General features: G+C 44.7%; 1 protein-coding gene across 4 annotated transcripts in view; it reads left to right on the top strand.

Moving 5' to 3' along the window:
- Positions 1–19,898, top strand: part of dnai4 (dynein axonemal intermediate chain 4) — a 179,742-nt gene that overhangs the window by 50,269 nt on the left and 109,575 nt on the right. For 2 of the 4 annotated variants that reach the window (XM_041207630.1, XM_041207629.1), the window contains exons 4-5: positions 7,002–7,111; positions 14,358–14,514. In XM_041207630.1, the coding sequence (XP_041063564.1) occupies positions 7,002–7,111; positions 14,358–14,514 (267 nt within the window). Of the gene's footprint in view, positions 1–6,451; positions 6,643–7,001; positions 7,112–14,357; positions 14,515–19,898 lie in introns of those variants that run through there. The other 2 variants (XM_041207632.1, XM_041207631.1) reach the window with 2 other exon arrangements.

The following is a 19,898-nucleotide window of genomic DNA, read 5'->3' as shown; positions in this document are numbered from 1 at the left end:
AGGTCAAGGTCTGCACTGCAGTTAGGGCAAGGTGTGGGGGTGCAAGGCAGCACGGTCGGATGGTAGTGCATATGCGTATGTGGGGGTGGGATAGAGGGGAGGGAAACGACCCAACATTAGGGAAACCTTGTATAAAGTGAGCATTCTTCCTCAGCTGAGACAGTTCAGACGCAGCCACATTGACCTGTTTGGAGTTGGGCCTCTAGCTTATCTGTCCACTCAAGCAACACAGAGGCATGAAATTGCCACCAAATGCTCCTGAAATTTTCACCTTTCGGGCACAGACTGCAAATTAATGAGCGTTTTAGGGGGCTTGAGAACAATTGGATGACTAGGCAAGCTGTACAATCTCCTTGCAAAAGCTGGCCATGGAGCAGTCAGTGGTGCAGGTGCTCATAGCCCCTTGCAATGTCTTCTTTCACATTTCAACCAGTCTCCCGCATAGTTCAAGGTAACAGCACAGCCTTGCAGTGTGGGTTAGGAGAGTGCCTGCGCCTGAGCTGAAAGCACAGCATGCAATCCAGTGGGCAAAGCTGCTGTCAGGTGGTCAGGTGGAGTGGGGCAGAGGTGGGTGGGGTTTCAGGCAGTCATTGCAGCACACGAATCTCTGGCCATCCAAGTGGTGGCTAGCACCCTCTGTTATGCGGAGAGTAAGGGGCCTTCAGACTTAACCAAGAGAGGTTCTTAGTACTCCCATGCTAACCCACGCGTCTCTCTTTTTTATCCTGCTGGAGGAGTACTGTCATGAAAATATAATAATTTTCATAATATTATTGTGATTTATTGCAAGGGTAGGTTCATAATGGGGTTTGGATTAGTTTCTCTGTGTGTAGGGGTGTGTGTGTGTTTGTGGGTTTTAATTGAATTGCAGACAGCTAGTCTGGAGCTTTTGAGTTATCAGAAGAGAAGCTAGGTTTGAAATGCTAAATATGTAATCGTGGTTGCAGTTTTAGGATGTGAGGTGTGAAGAACATTTGCATTTTTAGATAAACCAGAGTGGTTTGAATTCTAAAGAGATGATGGGATGTTACATCCAGCCATAAGAAGTTAAGCCAAACAGTTTGTTTATTTTTCCCAAAGGTTAGTGATAACATGAGTACTATGAAAGATTTATTTTATGGAAAAAGTACAGTTGCAAAGACATATTGGGTGAATGGAATTTACATTAAAAAGGGAGAAACCTGTACAAAGGAGATGAAGTTAAGTGTAAGGAGAAGGCATTCTAAGATCTGATAAGTGTGAAAAGTCTCCAGCTTCTATGCATCAACCTGCTGGAAGTGAAGCTAAGAAAACTCATTGTGAATATCCCTGTCCAGGGTATTGTGTGCTTTGCCTGGGTATGTGGAATCTTATCTTGTTTTTCTGTAGCCTTAACAGAGGAGTAACTGGGAGTCAGATTTATTAGGGGATCTAAGAATTATTATAGTAGTAATTTGTAGACCTATGTATGTGCCTAAAATCTTTTCTCCTATTAATACATGTTTAATTTAGTTTTGTAAAAAACCTCTAATCCTCGGTGGACTTATTACTACTAACTTCAAGGCAGGCATCTCGAAATACAAATTGCAAAACAGTTGTGGCAGCTGTTTCAAGTTTCTTCTAGGATTTGAGCAGCTCAGCATTTACCTTTCCTGTGCCATAATAAGTACATCAGGAGCATGGAGCCTGGTGATCTAGCTGTGTGCCTCAGGACTTACAGGGAATGGAGACAAAGGAGAAGAGAGCGAGTGACGAGAGCGACGGAGGCGTCTGGCTGGGTAGAATGAGGAGCAGCACCCTCAAGAAGCTGGGGCGGCTGGGGCTCCAGCGTACAACACAGAAGAGCCACAGCGAGCCGTAGTGGGTCAGCGCCTAGCTAGACCCAGGGGCTACAGACAGCGCTTGTCAACCCTGTAGGTGACCAAGAACAGTGTCACCGAAGACTGCGCATGTCCAGGCAACTGGTCTGTCACATGTGCCACATGCAGCAGGATTTGGTACCACAGGGACTTGGAAGCCTATGGCCGTGAAAGTGACCATGGCGTTCAATTTTTACGTCAGTGGCTCCTTCCAGGACTCCACAGGTGACCTCTGTGGAATCTCGCAAGCCTGCACACACAAGTGCACCCAGGAGGTCACAGACACCATATTCACAAAGGAACACAACTCAGTGCATTTTGCCTGGGATCAGGTAAGCCAGGAAGCAAGAGGTCTGGGATTTGTGCAGATTTCTGGTTTTCCACAGGTGTAGGGTGTCATTGATTGTACACATGTGGTGCTTAGATCTCCGTGGCAACCATATCTCTGTGGCAACAAAGAGTGCTGTATGTGAACCGCAAGGGCTCCCACTTGTTGAATGTTCAGCTGGTCTGCGACCACAGCAAATGCATCCTGCAGGTCTGCGCACGATTCCCAGGGAGTGTCTACGGCTCCTACATTCTCAGTAGGTCCCAGGTCACTGACGTGTTCCAGAGTTCACATAGGCTGCAGGGTTGGCTCCTCATGGATAAGGGCTACCCGCCAAGGACATGGCTGATAATGCTTGTGTGGCAGCTTCAGAGTGCAGCAGAGAGAAGTTACAACGAGGCTCATGATGCTACTCGATCTTTGTTGGAGCAAACCATTGGGATGTTGAAGATAAGGTTCTGGTGTCTGGACCGGTCTGGTGGAGTACTGCAATACAGTCCACAGTGAATGTCATGCATCGCTGTTGTCTGCTGCGCTCTTCACAACCTGGCGCTGCAACAGGGGAGCAGCTGCCTGAGGAGGAGATGGAGGAGCTGAACTTCTCCTCCGATGTGGAAGACGTTGACTGGGATGAGGGTGAAGAGTTCCTCAAAGGTGAGGAAGATGGCAATGAGGCCATCTCATTGTCCAGAAGAGGCAGGCATGCTCGGGATGTCCTCATAGCCACTAGATTTGTGGAGGATGATGACTACGTACAGTAAGGACACTGCATAGATCCTCACATTGTAACTGTGAATGTTTGACTCCTGTCTGGCTGATGGCAGTGCATATACCCTGTATGATAAGGCTCCTGTCATGGAGACGCAGCAGAAGCCCATAGTTCCTACGTTCCAGGAGGATGATGACAACATGCAGTGGGGACACTCCATAGATCTTCAAATAGATTATGTGAATGTCTGACTCCTGTCTGGCTGATGGCAGCTCGCTTGCGCTCTGTGAACAGGGTCATATCATAGAGATGCAGCAGGGAAACTTTAACTTCTGATCCATTGGCATCCTTCATGAGCTGAACCCTTCAGGTCCACACTGTCACCGGATACAGACGCTGATGAGATGGAGGGCCAGCCACACCTCAAAAGATGCTGAGAGCACACAGAGAAAAATGACGGAATTCTGCGCCACCAGCCCAGGTCATTCTGGCAGCAGTGATAAGTCCCATTGAGATCAGGCATTACCGAGTGTCCAGTGACTGTGAAGGCGCACTATCAGTCTGCTGGGAAGGTTGCACAAAGCACAGGGGTGAGACCCTGGACTGAGACACCTGCCTTTATCTTGTACAGGAACCAAGCTTTCACTTCAGACTGACACAAACACTGCTCATCATAACAAGGAGCCAAACACATGGTGACATTGTTGGGAGTTTATTTGCAATCATCAACATTTTGTACAAGTGATTAATGCCCTGCCCACGCGGTGAATTCTTCCTAACCCTGCCGCTACGTCTTGGTGCTCTCTCGAAATCCACAGCGGAAATGGAGACAGCCTGCTGACTGCTAGCCCTGTCTGTGATTAATTTGCCTGGTGCCTCTGGAAGGCCGAGACCTAGAGGGCCCCGGCCTGCTTTCGGGGTCCTGCTGTGTGGCAGTGCCTCCTCAGCCTGTGGAGCTGGAGCTCCTGGGGTCACAGGAAGAGGGGATTCGGATGGGCCACACACCCCCGGAGTCACCTGGTTGGATAGCCCTGGGGTGTGCACCTGCTGAACCTCCTCCCTATGGGTGCCTGAGGGACCATGGCTGGCTCCTTGAGGAGAAGGGGAAGCTAGAATGAGATCGAGCTGCCATGCACCCTCTCATGTTGACACTGTTGGAGGCCACCTATGGTATCAGTGGTGGAGTTAAGCCTGCGGAGCAGTGCAGGACTGATGTCCTGGACCAAGGTCTCCATGATGGCTGCCATCCTACCGGTGTTGACCTTGGTGCATTGGCATGTCAGCACTATCACCTCAGACTGAAGGTGGACAGACTCCTCCATCATGTCTTGCAATCTGAGGAGTGAGGGAATGAGCGGACATCCCTTCCTGATGTTCCTGAGCTTGCCTTTGCAGCTCCAGCAACTGAGGTACGACTGAGTCCAGAGGCTCTTTGTCTGACTCAAACTCAGCAGTTCTCTGAGTGCCAGAAATCTGGGAAGTCCTTGCCGTCAGACAGTGCGATGTGCTCACCAGATTGTGACCCCGAGGCTACTCCAGAGCTGGGTTCCACCAAGGTGTGTTGCTGTGCGCTGGTGGATGGTGTGAGTGAGTGCTGTGATGGGTCCTCAATGAGCATGTCATCAGATTCTTCTTCCGATGTGTCTTTGGGGTTTGAGTCGAGGACCTGGGTCATGGACTCTCTCGGCTGCTTCCCAGATGTGCCTGCAAGAGCAGGGAGAGATAATTAGTGCATGGACTGTGGGACAGGGGAACTGACTCACAGTGTGGTTGTCTAATGGATGTTGCAATGCTGGATCCTCACTTGATTGAGCACCACCGACCTCACCATCAGCACCGGAATGGTCCAGGTTGTCTGGCCAGCTGGATGACTCTATTTTCGAAGTCTGTGAGGACTTTGATTTCAGACATTCCTCCCATCAATCTGCTAGCTCTCTCTTTTGTTGCATGCCAGTTTGTCCTGCATGAATACAGGTGGAGAGAGTGTAAGCAGGATGCTTGCTAGGCCAGATGATAAGGATGCCTGACATCTGTGGTGCTGAGTGGTGCCATGGAAGGGATGAGGACACGTTCCGCAGGGCAGATGAAGGTGAGTGTGAGAGAGTGAATGGTGATGTCCCTTGAACTGGCAGTGAGTGAGATCCCTGTGGATGTGTGATGGGCTTGTGAATGTGTGAATTGAGAGTGATGAGAAGAATGACTTTCCCTGGCGGAATGGGGGAGATCATTCATCCTCTTTTAGCACTGGGTGGCTGTCCTCTATTGCAGGGTGTCAGCGCTGACTACTGCTGCCAGTGACCTGGCATGTTTCCCGGGAATACATTATTAATGAGGCGGATGGGCCGGAAGTGGGACGATATGCCCTGAAAAGCAGCCATTGTGGCCAGCAGGTAAAACTACCTTTTTCCTTCCCGATACCGCACTTACTGCAAATCCGGGACCTATGCCCTATGTGTGAATAAATAAAAAATTCTGATAGCTTCAGTCAGCAAGCAGCTGCCATGGAAGCTCATATGGCTGTCTCATGGATCCTGTGGACCATTGTCGAAAGGAGTCTTCAGGCCATTACATCACTCCAGCATTCTTTTCTCCAGCTGAGCATTGGGTGTGCACAATGCCACCCCAGGAGAATGGCCTTGCGCTCAACTGAGGAGGTACTTGTTGTCCTCTCTCATGAAGACAGCATGCTTGCTCTCCTGCTAATAACTCTGCCAGTGCCCCTCCTGGAGCCATGTTGCCAGCTGGCCCAAATTGCTGCACCCAAGCCAAGAAGTTGCCATCTACAACAGCATTCTCTAGGCCAAGGGCTGCTCAAGGCAGTTTGGAGTGTCCTTCATGGAAGCTCAGCAGCCTTCCACATCCCAAAGTCTAGCCACTAGGCTACCACAGACCTTTTTTTCACCTTGTTCCTCCCAACCCTTGCTCAAAACCTATTAGATCTCTAACTTTTCCCAGTTCTGATGGAAGGTCATCGACCTGAAACCTCAATTCTGTTTCTCTAATGTTGCCTGATCTGCTGAGTATTTCCAGCATTTACTGTTTTTATTTCCGTTTTCCAGCATCCACAGTATTCTGCTTTTTCTGGTAATTCAGCCTTTGAAGTGTAGACAACTCAGTTCTTTTAATGTGTACATTTGTTCCATGCAGGTTTGTCTTGCTTAAATTTTGTGGATCTGGTGATTTCAGAAAGACTGCCTTCAGGATGCAAAAAGACAAACCTTTGACTTCCTAGGTCTAATGCTTTAATACCACCAATCGCTCATTAAAAATATTTTATTTTGAAGATGTTGTCAGGCTTGTAGAAAATGTTTTGGAAACCCTGTAGCCATGTCATTGACTGTTTCACTAACCCTCTTCCGATTGAAACCTGTCGCTCATCCTTGCCATCCATGTGTCCAGTAATTATTTTCTCACATTGTTTTCTATTTGCATTTCTCTCCTGATTCCCTTCCCCTCATTTTCCTTGTCCATGGATGTGGTAATCTGAGGTGTAATACACCTTTAAGAGAATGTGAGCATATTGACCATGTGACTGTAAGACCCAATAGCTGTAGCACAGGCTACCATGTTAATGTTAGTCTAGAGTAGGGTCTGGTTGGGGAAGTATACATCATGTTAGTGCTTTGTTGTCTATGTAAATAAAATAGCATGTGCTTCATTTCATATTGGTCTCTGTGTCTGTGGTATACTGTAATCGACTCATCTGCCAACAGATAAGCATGCAACTGGTTCGTGAGCCAAGTGACCCTGTGGTAGAACATAACAATGTAATATTACATTACCCTTTAGGAATTTTAAAATGATTCAGTTACATATCAATTTGTTTCTTTCTGAACATTTAAATTTAGTTTGGCGCTTCCCCAATTTCTCTGCCGTGCGTTACTCCTGGTATATTCAGAATCTGCTTTATAATTTTCATTTTTATTTTACCCCATTGTGCAGAGCAGCCCATTCAAGAGATGGGAGAGGCAAATTTAGGCACAAAATGTAGGGGCAAAGACTGTACTTACTTGAGTATTTCCTAACAGTCAATGTTTAACATTTGGCAGTTAAAATTAAAGCTCTCTTGTACTGATACCATGATTCATGTTCTGAATAAATGTTTCTTTTCTCCACTACTCTCCAGGTCCACTTTTGACAGTGGTAGTGTCTCCCGATCAAGTCGTACCTTTTCTGATTCATTGGAAGACATTGGAGACACTGCTATTCAACATGATGTCCCAGGTCTACACCAATGTAAGATTATCACCTTAAATCATAACTGAATACTTTACATAGTGTTACAGCTATAGTATTTTGGTGCTTGAATCGGCATTTTAAAAATTCTTTCATGGGATGTGGTTGTCGCTGGCAGAGCCAGCATTCATTGCCCGATCCCTAATAACCCTTGAACCAAATGGGCTTGCTAGGCCATTGCAGAGAGGCAGTTAACAATTAACCATATTGCTGTGGATCTGCAATCACGCATAGGCCAGACCAGGTAAGGACAGTAGATTTCCTTTCCTAAACATTAATTAACCAGATGGGTTTTTACAACAATTGATGATATTTTCATGGTCACCATTTCTGAGACTAACTTTATATTCCAGATTTATTAACTGAATTAAAATTCCATCAGTTGCCATGGTGGGATTTGAACCCATGTTCCCAGCACCTTAGGCTAGGTCTCTGGATTACTAGCCCAGTGACATTACCGCTACACCATTGTCTCCCCCAAAGTATCAGGATAGCTGGGAAATGCTGATGCAACTGAAAGAGCAGGCTTTCTCTATCAATATCAAGTCCATTAATTGTTCTGTTGCTGAGACAGAATTTATTATCAAATTTACTCTTTTAATAAGATGGAAAAGACTAATAAAAATATGCTAGCCATTATTATTCTGTCCCTGAATGAAATTGGCTGAAGTGTCAAATCATGCAAACGGAGGCCAGAATTTCCCAGCCCTTTGGGGATGGGAAAATGGTGTAGGAAGGCGACAGGACGCTGGTTTCTTGGATGCCCACTGGGAGGCCAATGGAGCCACTTAAGTGGCCTATTAAAGGGCCACTTCTTGCCGCCATGGACATTTTGCCTGTTTTGGGAGGGCCCTTTGCTGAGTGGGGGAGACTGCCAATTGGCCTCCCACCGGTGTTCCACAGGGGTTGGGGCTTCCATTTTGGGCACTGCAGAGCCCTTTGTAGAAATCCTCACTGGTGACAATGTCCACCCTCATGGCACTGCCCTCAGCGAAACCCCTCCTTCCCCACTGATTGCTGGGGCCTGCCTGCCTGGCCTTGGCATCTCCCAATCTCATTCATCTGTCTTTGAGGGCACCCAGCCATTGAGGCACCATCTTGCTGTTGCAGCCTCAACAATGGCCACTGCTAGCAGTGGTACTGCTGAGGCTGCTGAACTGCCGGCTCTCTGATTGGGCTGCTGCACTTGGGGGTGGGCTGCCATTTCAAATTGGTGGCCCGAGAATAGGCTGCTACCAGCAATGTGGCATCTGGGTTATATCACCAGCTGAAACAGTGTCGCCTCATACTTTCGGCCCAAATGAGGTACTCCCCTTTTAATGGCAAAATTCAGCCCTAAGAATCAATTTTGCAATAAGCCGGCACCTACTTGAATTAGATTAAGATTTCACTAATTTCAGAGTCTTAACTAATATGAGGTTGATCTTTCTCAACAGTGATTCAATGACATGAGTCTATAATTTAGCACTTGCCAATTTGATAGTAAGAATCTAAGCATTGATAGTGTGAAAATAAAAATCTTGCAATTTTTATAATGGGATTAGGAGTGGCCTCGTAATGCAGAATTAATATTATTTGAGAAGAATAGAGGCAGTTTTAACCTAATCAGTGTCACCCGCCAGCTTTTTGTTACAGGCAGCATTACCAATCTATTCAATGGTCGTTCTCAGAAATGCTGCAAAACATATCACAGAGTTAAGGCAAGCAGATTTGCAATTGTAATTCCTTGCTCAATGAGTTTCTGATTTAAATTGCACCGTTGTAATCAGATGTTGAATGTAGGTCAAGCCTTCCTTACGTAAAGAGAAAATAAAGTTATGGTAATGACAATTCTATCAACCTTTCGTAATTTAATTATACTCTTTCACTTGATGGATGGGAACTTGGTTGACTTTACTTTCATTTGCCTTTTTATGGAGACCCAGAAGCTGAAGGGTAACAGCATTGAACCTCAGCTCATCAATATTTCACAGCCAGTTACAGTGTGAATGTAGACCCAAATGCAATAGTAGCAATGATACAAATTAATACATGTGATGGGAAATGGGCCATATAAGGCAATGCTAATGGGAAAAATGTGTATACTACTGCCATACATACTAACTGTAGGAGAAAGATTTGGCATCTAAAGGGTTAATATGGGACTGAATATAGTACCGCCCACACGGTGATATAAGAAGGCACATGACTTAGAGCTCAGGGCAGTCTAGACAAAGGTAGCAACATATAAGGACCTAGTATAGGGTCCTCCCCATACCTTTACCCTCTTCAGCAGATATACACGTAGTTTAGTAATGTTAATAAAGACTTCTTTGTAACTTCAACAAGACTGCTTCATGGTGTTCAAGCAGTACGCATCACAGGTATTGACAACAGAACAGATCATGATTGTTTGGGTTTTGAAATACATCATCTCCGTACTATCTCTATTCGAATGGAAAGGCTGAGGTGGCGGTGCAAATCACCAAATGAATCATCAAGAAATTGTGCAAATCTAGCCTAGATGTATACAAGGCAATCCTAGAGTGGAGAAACATACCAACTGAAGGTATGGGAAGCAATCCAGTCCAAAGACTAATTTCACTTCGCACCCAAACTACTCTTCTAATAGTGAAAAAGCTACTGAAGCCAGACATAATAACAGGCGCACGTGAAAAAATCAAAGTGAAATGGCAGAAAGCCAAAGTTCATTTTGACAAGACTACCAAATCATTGCCAGAGTTGAGCACTGGAGAGCCATCGGGGTACAAACTTTCAATGCACTCAATAGGAGTCAGCCCACGTGAAAACTTGGAACATGCGTAGAGCAGTTGTCACCTCAATCATATGCGGTGGAAGTGAACAACCAAATATACCAGTGCAACCGCAGGCATATTCGAACAACTAGAGAAGCTATTCCATCACTGCAGGAAGATGGGATCTTACCAGCTGCACAGAGAACAGAACAACCATCAGACCCAGGGGCCTACCAGACCCCAACAACAGAAATGTAACCACAACAGTCACTATGGCAACAAGTGCCATGGAAACAACGCTTCCCGGAGAGGGAACATCACCGAGAGGAACAGTCAATGACAACACTCACATGTACCATTAAGAGACCTGCATGATTTAACAACTATGTATGTGTAGAGACTGACCAGAATAACGAACAGCTTATTAATGCATGAGAACAGTTATGGTATAGTGGGTAACTTGGGTAACTCATAGTTATGCATGATAATGCATGCAAATTTGTCTTTTGCTCATTAGGAAAAGGGGGATGTTTGTGTCTTTTGTTCATTATGAAAAGGGGGCTGTTTGGGTTTTGAAATGCAGCCATTACTACATATCCTGTCTGGCTTACCATAGTCATTGTCACCTCTGCTATGAAGCACAGGGCTGGGGGAGCCAACTTACATTCAGTTTAATTAAGACATTACAGTAGAAAGACTGTAATCTTTGAACTCATAACAATGGTGGCGGCGGGGAATTAAAATCCACATCCTCTCTAAAAGACTGTAAAAGGTTGAAGAACTCTCAAGAAAAGGACACCAGCAATGATTGTGTCCTGAAACAACCTCAAGAAGCAAGATGCTGCGAAAACTCACCTGAGAAACTCCAGGGGCACGAGAGCCTGCCAGCAGAAAAAAAGGCACAATTTAAGCTCAAGCAAAAGTCTGCACTGAATTGCTATGGAAGACCAGTTTCAACAAAGCAGAACCAGCAGCCAGTAGCCTGCAGGGTGAGATAAAATCCTTCCAAAGCACCAGGCAAGCCAGTCCTATGAACCTTTTTTTGAAAATCTAGTCAGGCAGAAACTCTGTTGTGCATTTTGTCACTAGCCTGAATTCTGATACTGCACCCTCCCGATGTGGCAGTCTGGAATCCCCAAGTCTGGAACGTCACGACAAAAAAACCCCCAAAAAATAGAGATTGAACATGGAGGAATGAAACAAAAAAAAAATTGGGTCCCTTGTTATTCTTTGGCTGCCTGGCCATTGAGAATCCTACCCTCTTGACCTCTCCCCGACCCGCAGCATGCAGTCGCAACTAAAACAACCCTCAGCAGCAGCCTAACCCACAGCCATTTTGGGGCTTCTTCTTCACCAGGGGTGTCTGCTGCCATTTTGAGTTTTGTGCTGAAACTGTAAAGCGTGCAAAAATCCCATCTTCATCAATACCAGTGACGCCATCTTGAAATTCCCTTCACTCGTAAAGGGACACCCACACATTAAATTATTTTAAAGTTGAAACACAATTCTTCACTACCGCCACCAATGGGCCTCACCTATGTCTTTGACCAGTCTCACAATTGGAGTTATTGAAGAAAAGGGTTTCTGAGTTGCTGCAGGATTAAATAAAAAGCAAGGCAGAATAAGTTAGCACATTACTTTATTCAACTGGGGCGATTGCAGACGATATAATTGCCAGGCAAGCCATTGATGAATTGTCTGCTAAATTTGACGATGTTTTAAAATCTTTTGAATTTTTCTTCAACCTGAGGTTTAATAGAGCCTTGGAACACACCAAATTTAACAGGAGAGTTCAGCAGCCTGGGGAGCCTGTCACTTCCTTTATCAATGATCTTTACTGCATGGCAGAAGGATGCACTTACAGTGAACTGAAATCCAAACTCATCCGAGTCAGAACCGTGGTGATTCATTCTCAAACCTTCTCCAAGCCAAAGGTGACCTTACTTTTGACAAGGTGTCCAGCTAGTTAGGTTGTCTGTGCTGTGAGACCAAAATAGGACCATTCTCCAAGGGGAAGGCACTTCATGGGGCAGAAGCCACACATTGGGCCACCACATCAAGCCACACAACTGTAGGGACTGTATGAGCCAGGTTAGCCATCCCCCAACCACCCAGCCAAGACACCTTGCTGGTACTGCGCTGCGAAGTGCATTCACAGGAAGGACCAATGACCTGCAAGTGCTGCCAAATGCTCCCGCTGCCACAGACAGCGACTCTTAAGTAAGCTGAACCAGTCACGACCTCAGCATCTCAGATACAACCTGAGAGCCACCCATGTAATTGAGGCCACTGAGCCTGAAGACACACAGCCTTCCTTCCTGGGTGACATCAAACAATGCAGCTTTTCTTCCAGATCACAGGCATTTCTGTGAACGGCCAGCTAACCAACTTTAAGTTAGATTCTGGCGCGGGAATGACAGTTTCGGTTGAGGAACTGTGGCTCCAAGGCCGCTGATCTGAATAACAGACACCTCATTCTACAGTGCAGGGGAGTCCAGCTTTCAGGAGTATCATTCAAGAGCCATTGAGGCTTGGCAACAAACAGATTATGGAGCTGATGTACGTCCTGTGGAACCAGCCCTTTTACTCCTCAGCAACAACACCTGACTAGCCCTTGTTCTCCTTCAATCAACAGCAGATATAATGACAACCATGGTTTTCACCCAGCCTGAAAAGCATCTTCCCGAAGGCCCAACCACTACACACCATTAATTAGTTGACTTTATTGTAACCTCTCTTCTCTGTTTGTGGAGCAGGCCTGTTCATCTTCATTTCAGTTCCCGAACTTACCCAAGGGCCAGACCAAACCACCACGCAGGAGGTTAACACAGCATCCCCAGTCAAGGTGACGCCAGAGCCGAATGGCTTCCTGAGAAGCCTCTGTCTCCAGCAGTGACCATAGTGCCGATGGTGGAGACGCTGACAGCCTCAACAACTGCCAACCAATGTGCTGAAACCACAGCGTCAGGTGGAACCAGCCTCACACAAACACAACTGCACAAAGGTGAGCTATCTCTCCACTTTTTTTTCATACACAGGACTGCTTTCCCTCAATGGCAGAGAGCTTCCAGATACCGGACAAGGCAGAAGAAGAAGAAACACCACCGACAAGCTGACAAACTCTGCTTTTGTCGATCCAGAAAGAAACAATCAACACTCACTACAGCAAATCTCTGCCACATCAATCAGACTGACTGGGCATGGTGCAGCATCTGTCAATGGAAGAAGTGCATGAAGCCATGCCTACATCCAGATACAACCTCGAAACCACCGCCAAGATCAAGAACCTCTAGAGCCAACCACTTTCGTGACTGGGTGGCAAATGAGACATGGCAGGGGTACAAGACCTCCAGGCCACCTGAATCTCCAATTTCAAAGACTTGAAATGGGATTGTAAGAACATTGTTAACACATGCTGTTAATGTTGTATGTTAATCATGAAGCAGTTTAGAGTTAGAATAGTTTATAGTTGCAACACCAAAGTTAAGTACACAAGACTTAGAGCGATGTATGACTTGAATCTAACTGTAAGTAAACTAATCTCAGTCTATATACAGGGGATAAAGCCTTGGGAGGAGGTATGGTAGAGGATCTGGTACCTAAAGGGTTAACATGGGTCTGAGTACAGTACCGCCCGCATGGTGATATAAGAAGGCACATGACCTAGAGATAGGTAGTAACATGTAAAGACCTGGTAAGGGGTCCTCTCCACACTTTTACCCTCTACTGTAGACACGTACATAATTCGATAATGTTAGTAAAGATTTCTTGTAATTTCAACAAGACTGCTTCATGGTGTCCAAGCAGTACACATTACGGGTAGCGACAACAGTACAGATCCTCTACACATGTATTGTTATGTACTGCTCTTTAATGCTGATAAGCCCTTTTTCAATCACATGGCACCTTATGGTAGCTGTATAATGTGTAGTATACTCTCCTGGTTTATTACTTATGCTTGTGTTTTATGTAATTTGGAAGTAGCTTAACCTTATCATAGTAATGAGCACCCCCACCCTCTTAAAAATTTACAAGATTGATACTGGATGGGTATTCAAGAGAACTGTTAAGGAGATTTCAAAGATACTTCAGTTGACCATAGTGCTCTTGGTCTGAAGAGTGGAAAAATCATTGAATCATAAAATTTACAGTATAGAAAGAGGCCTTTTGACCTTTGCACTGGGGCCAATTCTGCCATATATTTTATATTTTTATTTTCCATTTTTCTTCTTAAAAGTTATTATCGTTTCTCCTTTCAGTGCGATGTCTGGTAGGACATTTCCTTTCCTAATTACCCTCAACATAAGAATATTTATCCTAATTGCTCCCTTTATTCTTTTGTTGATAATCTTAAATTTATGCCCTCTACTTACCAACTAGAGGAACAGATTTTTCCAACTCACCCCCACTTCCCGCCTATTCCCCTTCAGAAATTTGAACATGCCTATCAGCCTTTGATCCTAATCCTGATTATTATTCAGTGTCCCCTTACATCATGCTTATGGTTTCAGATTTCCAAATCCGAAGAGAAGATGTACGAGAACAGCTGAACGAGGATGATCTTAATAAGATCGTAGATGTGTTTCTGACGGAGACTGAAACATTTACCTTTCTGGACCTGCCCGTAGAAATGGTTTCAGTGGATTCAGCGGAAGCAGAATCCATCAAGTAATTTTTTTCTTACATATTTCATTATATCATCCTGCCAACTGGCTTGATTTAACATATCATTTAGATACCTGAGCCACTTTCACTGGAAACAGTTTCTCAAAGTATTATGCCTGCTGGTCTTGAAACTTTTCTTGTTCATACTGCAGAACAATTCCAGAGTTGGTCAGAAATTGCATATAAATTTAATGATTTTGGTTGTAACTTTCTTGTGTGGGTTTAACCCACTTGTAGCTGGTACAAAATAGTAGCCATAGGATCATGCGCGTTGGTGGCAAGTATTTGCATTTATTGCCAGCAGCATTTTGCCTCTGCGCCTGCAGAAACTGTGCTCTTTGTCTTCATATATAGAATCATAGGGTGGAATTTTCGGGTCGGTGGGCAGACTTGTTCAGCAGGCCTGGGAGTGACCGGGGAACAGACTGCTCACCACGATCGGCCCCCAACTGTGATTTCACGCTGGCTGGCCAACTAACGGCCAGCCAACGTGAAATGTGCGTTGAAAGGCTCAGCACTGCCAAGGTGGGAGTGGGAAGAGGACGAGTGCTGAAGTCTGCATGGTTGCGAGGGAAAGTGCAATGAAAGCTGCAGAGAGCTGCCTCGGAGCTGACGAGTTTTAAAACCAATCAATAAAGATTTGAAACTACAGAAAAATATGTCCACACATCAGATTCACTTACATTAAAATATAGATGATGAAAATTCTGTCCAAACATTTTTACTTCTTAAAAAATTGATAGTGGAAACCCCATCCCACCCTTGGATGAAGTTTCATCAAAAAGGCAAAGTCTGCCTGGCAGATTCGCCTGCCCGCCAACCGTAACGTTAGATAGGCAGTGAAAAATCGCCTTCAATTGCTACTTTAATGGCTTTAATAGGCCTTCTAATTTTGGGCAGGTGCACTGCTAACTCTCACACGCACCCGCTGACCAAAATATCTGGAGTGTGTGATGACGTCAGGACTCTTGCTATTTCACACTCCAGCATATTGGGAGCTCACCTGCACACCAAGTGGAAAATTCTACCCATGGAATTGTAGAATGGTTACAGGCAGAAGGAGGCCATTCAGTTCATCATGTCTGTACTGGCTCTCTGCAAAAGCAACTCATCTAGTCTCACCCCACTCCCCACCTTTTCCCCGTAGCCCTGCAAACATTTCTTCTTCAGATAATGATGGAATCCTTCTTGAAAGCCGTGACTAAATCTGCCTCCACCATACTCTCAGGTAGTGCAATCAATATCCTAATCACTCACTGGAGAAAAAAAAAAATTTCCTCATAAGAAAAGCAAGGAGAGAGCATGAAAAGAGGCTGGAAGCGAACATAAAAGGGAATCCCAATGTCTTCTATAAGAATGTAAATAATAAAAGGTTGGTAAAAGAAAGAGCAGGGCCGATTAGGGACAAAAAAGCGGACTTGCATGTGGGGGTGGAGAAATAGCAGAGGTGTTGAACGAGTACTTTGCATCTGTCTTTACAAAGGGCGAACTTGCTATCCAGGCTGAGGTGAGAGAGGAGGTAACTGGTACACTAGAAGAACTTATAATCAAGAGGAAGGAGGTGTTGGAAAGATTATCTTTACTTAAATTAGATAAGGTACCAGGACCGGATGAGATGCATCCAAGGGTACTGAGGGAAGTGAGAGTGGAAATTGATAATCTTCCAGTCTTCCTTAGACACAGGGGAGGTGCCAGAGGACTGGAGAACTGTGAATGTTATACCCTTGTTCAAAAAGGGGTGCAAGGATAAAGCTGGCAGCTACAGGCCAGTCAGTTTGACCTCAGTGGTAGGGAAACTTCTGGAAACTATAATACAGGATAAAATCAATGATCACTTAGACAAGTACAGGATAATTAAGGAAAGCCAGCATGGATTCAGCAAGGAAAATCATGTTTAACTAACTTGCTGGAGTTTTTTGAGGAGGTAACAGAGAATGTTGATAAAGGAAACATTGTTGATGTGGTGTATGTGATGTGGATTTTCAAAAGGCACACACAGACCTGTGAGCAAAATTCTAGGTCATGGAATGAAAGGGAAAGTAGACACTTGGATAAGAAATTGGCTGAGTGACAGGAAGCAGAGAGTAGTGACAAATGGTTGTTTTTCAGATTGGAGGAATGTTTGTAATGGAATTCCTCAGGGGTCAGTGTTGGGACTCTTGCTCTTTTTGATATATATTAATGACGTAGACTGTGGTGTGCAAGGCATGATTTCAAAATTTGCAGAAGTCACCAAGATTGGAAATGTTGTCAACTGTGATGGGGATAGTCTTGAACTTTAAAAGGACATAGACATGTTGGTGGATTGGGCAGACAAGTGGCAGATGAAGTTCAATGCAGAGAAGTGTGAGATGATTTGTTTGGGCAGGAAAGATATAGTGAGACAGTATAAAATAAAGGGATAGCCTCTAAAAAGGTGCAGGAACAGAGGGACCTCGTGTATACATACATAGGTCATTGAAGATGTCAGGGCATGTTGAGAGAGCAGTTAATAAAGCATATAGTATTTTAGGCTTTAATATAGGGGCAAGAGTAAGGAGGTCATGTTGAACTTGTATAAGACCTTAGTTAGGCCTCATCTGGAATACTGTGTCCAGTTCTGGGCACCATACCTGAGGAAGGATGTGAAGGCATTGGAGAGAGCACAGAGAAGATTCACAAGAATGATTTCAGTGATAAAGAACTGTAGCTCTGAGGATTGATTGGAGACATTGGGACTGTTTTCCTTGGAGAAAAGAAGGCTGAGAGAAGATTTGATAGAGGTATTCAAGATCCTGAGGGATATGTACAGGGTAAATAGTGAAAATCTGTTCCCATTTAAGAGAACATCAAGAACTAGAGGGCATAGATTCAAAATAATTGACAAAAGGAGTGGATGTGATGTGAGGAATTTTTTTCACTCAGAGGGTGGTTAGAGTCTGGAACAATCTTCCTGAAGGACAGTGGAAGCCGGTTCGATTGAGGTATTCAAAAGGGAATTGGATTGCCATCTGAAAAGAGAGAATGTACAAGGTTACGGAGATAAGGCGGGGAGTGGGACTAGGTGGAATGCTCTTTCAGAGAGCCAGTGCAGACTTGATGGGCCGAAAGGCCTCCTTTTGAACTGTAAAGATACTATGACACTGTGATGTCACTGTTGCTTCTTATGTCAATAACCTTAAATTGGTGTCCTCTGGTTCTCAGTTCTTCCACTATTTGGAACAGCTTTTCCTATTTACTCTGTCTAGATCCCTCATATACAAAATGCAAAGTTTTAATTTAAAATAGGTAATAAAGGTATATTAAAATTCAAACTGTCAGAGTGCTGGACTTTGTCACTACAGGTTAAAAAAAAATGTTACCAGCAGAAATAGAGTATTAAAAGATTCTGGAGCAGAATTCTGCAGCTGTTCTGACATACACCTGCTGTAAATTTGGTGAGAGTTAGTTGAAATGACTGCAAACTTGACTGGTGTTTGGACATGTTGAGTCCTTGTCTAAAATTAGAGTTCCTTTGATGGTCTTGTGGTCTCCACCCATCCATTGTAAAGCCATCACTGTGAGGTGGGCATGGCTGGGGTTAATGGTGGGTGGGGCAATGACATAGAAAGTTGCCCTGACCCATTTGGGTGTTCTTTTAAATTTGATTGGTGAACTTCCAGCTCTTAACTCCCTGCTTGTATGTAGCTTGCCATTCAGAGAATGGGAAATCCAGTGGACTCGCTGCTTCTAAAAACCAGTTTGTTTCTCTTAAATGGAAGGTGGGTTTTTATTGCAGGTGCAGCTGGCACAATGTTTACAGTCAGGGTATTGTAATTTTCAGATAGAACCGTGGAGGTGCTCATTGAACAAATCAGAGCCTTGAAAAAGGCCAGTCTTCAGATGTCTGATGGCGCCATGTCAAATAAGTCAGCAAGCATGGAGGGAGTAGGCTGAGCATTTCAATGTCATCCATATTGTTCCCAGAACTTGGCTGCAGCGCAGGGTATGTTAAATGATTTTATGAAGACAGACAAAATAAGGCTCCTGTTCATGCTTCTCTTAAATATGGCTTTACAACCAACCATAGTTCTTCCCCAGCACTACATTCATTTCCTCCCTGTTGCACAAGACTCTCATCTATTCAGAATAGGACATTTCAATACACATCTTCTGCTTACCCTCACCCACTTAAGACTTGTTACTGCCCTCAAAACTGGCAGAAAAATATTCATCCTTTGTTCCCTATTTCTTAGTAACTGCTTTGATATCTTGCGCTGTGCACACTCAGTTTCCTTCAATGACTTCCTACTCTTAAACATACTTGTTGCCTGCCAGCTAAAACCCTGCTCTCTTCCTGTCGTCTTTGATTTTATCTTATCCCACCAATCAGGTGGGAACGTCTTCTTTAAATTTCCAGATTGGCTCCGATTAAACCACTACAGTATTTTAATTGGAGACCTGCTTGGGGAAGCTGATGTGACTTTCTCACCATGCCAGTCTAATGGGAAGGGGATGGACCTGGAGCCAGAACAGATCTAAAATATCAGTTTTATTTATTTTTCTTATGAGGCCAGAGGAACCAGAGCGCATCTCCAGCCTTCAAGGAAAGTTTAAGCCTCCAGTTTCCCAGGATTTCCCCTGCTCTCCCCTGTATTATGAGCCTCTCAAGAAAATCCCTTCCCATGACTTACCTGAGTCCAGGGTTCCTCGCAGCAACCTCCTGCTGTCCAATATTCTGCTGCTGAAGGGAGCACTTCCTGATAGTTTTGAGCAGGAACTTGACTGAGGCTAAGCAGATGATATCTGGAAGTTAAAGTCTCTTCCAAGGTTGAGATGGTTTACCTTGGTCTTTAGTTACCATCCCAAAGTAAAAGTGAGTTACTTCCAAAGCATTTTAGCTACAGGCTGGTTGCCCTCCAACTTCATCTCAGTCCTCATTGTCACCTGTGACATTCTTTGTCATCTGCTTGATGAGTGCTGAATATGTGTCAGTGCAGTTTGACATTTTTTAAAAATTATTCGTTCATGGGATGTGGGCGTCGCTGGCTAGGCCAGCATTTATTGCCCATCCCTACGTGCCCTTGTTCAGAGGGCATTTAGGAGTCAACCACATTGCTGTGGGTCTGGAGTCACAAACCAGGTAAGGGTGGCAGATTTCCTTCCCTAAAGGACATTAGTGAACCAGATGGGTTTTTATGACAATTGGCAATGGTTTCGTGGTCATCATCAGACTTTTAATTCCAGATTTTTATTTAGTTCAAATTTCACCATCTACCATGGTGGGATTTGAACCCAGGTCCCCAGAGCATTACCCTGAGTATCTAGAATACTAGTCCAGTGACCATATCACTATGCTACCACCTTCCCCGATCCCGGTAAGCTCCCTAGAAGATTTGTGAGCCAAGTATGCAGAGCATAGTCCTTTA

Source organism: Carcharodon carcharias, chromosome 16, assembly GCF_017639515.1.
Source record: "Carcharodon carcharias isolate sCarCar2 chromosome 16, sCarCar2.pri, whole genome shotgun sequence".
Taxonomy (NCBI): Eukaryota; Metazoa; Chordata; class Chondrichthyes; order Lamniformes; family Lamnidae; genus Carcharodon; species Carcharodon carcharias.
Note: the sequence above shows the minus strand (reverse complement) of the source record. Positions and strands in the feature narration are given on the sequence as shown.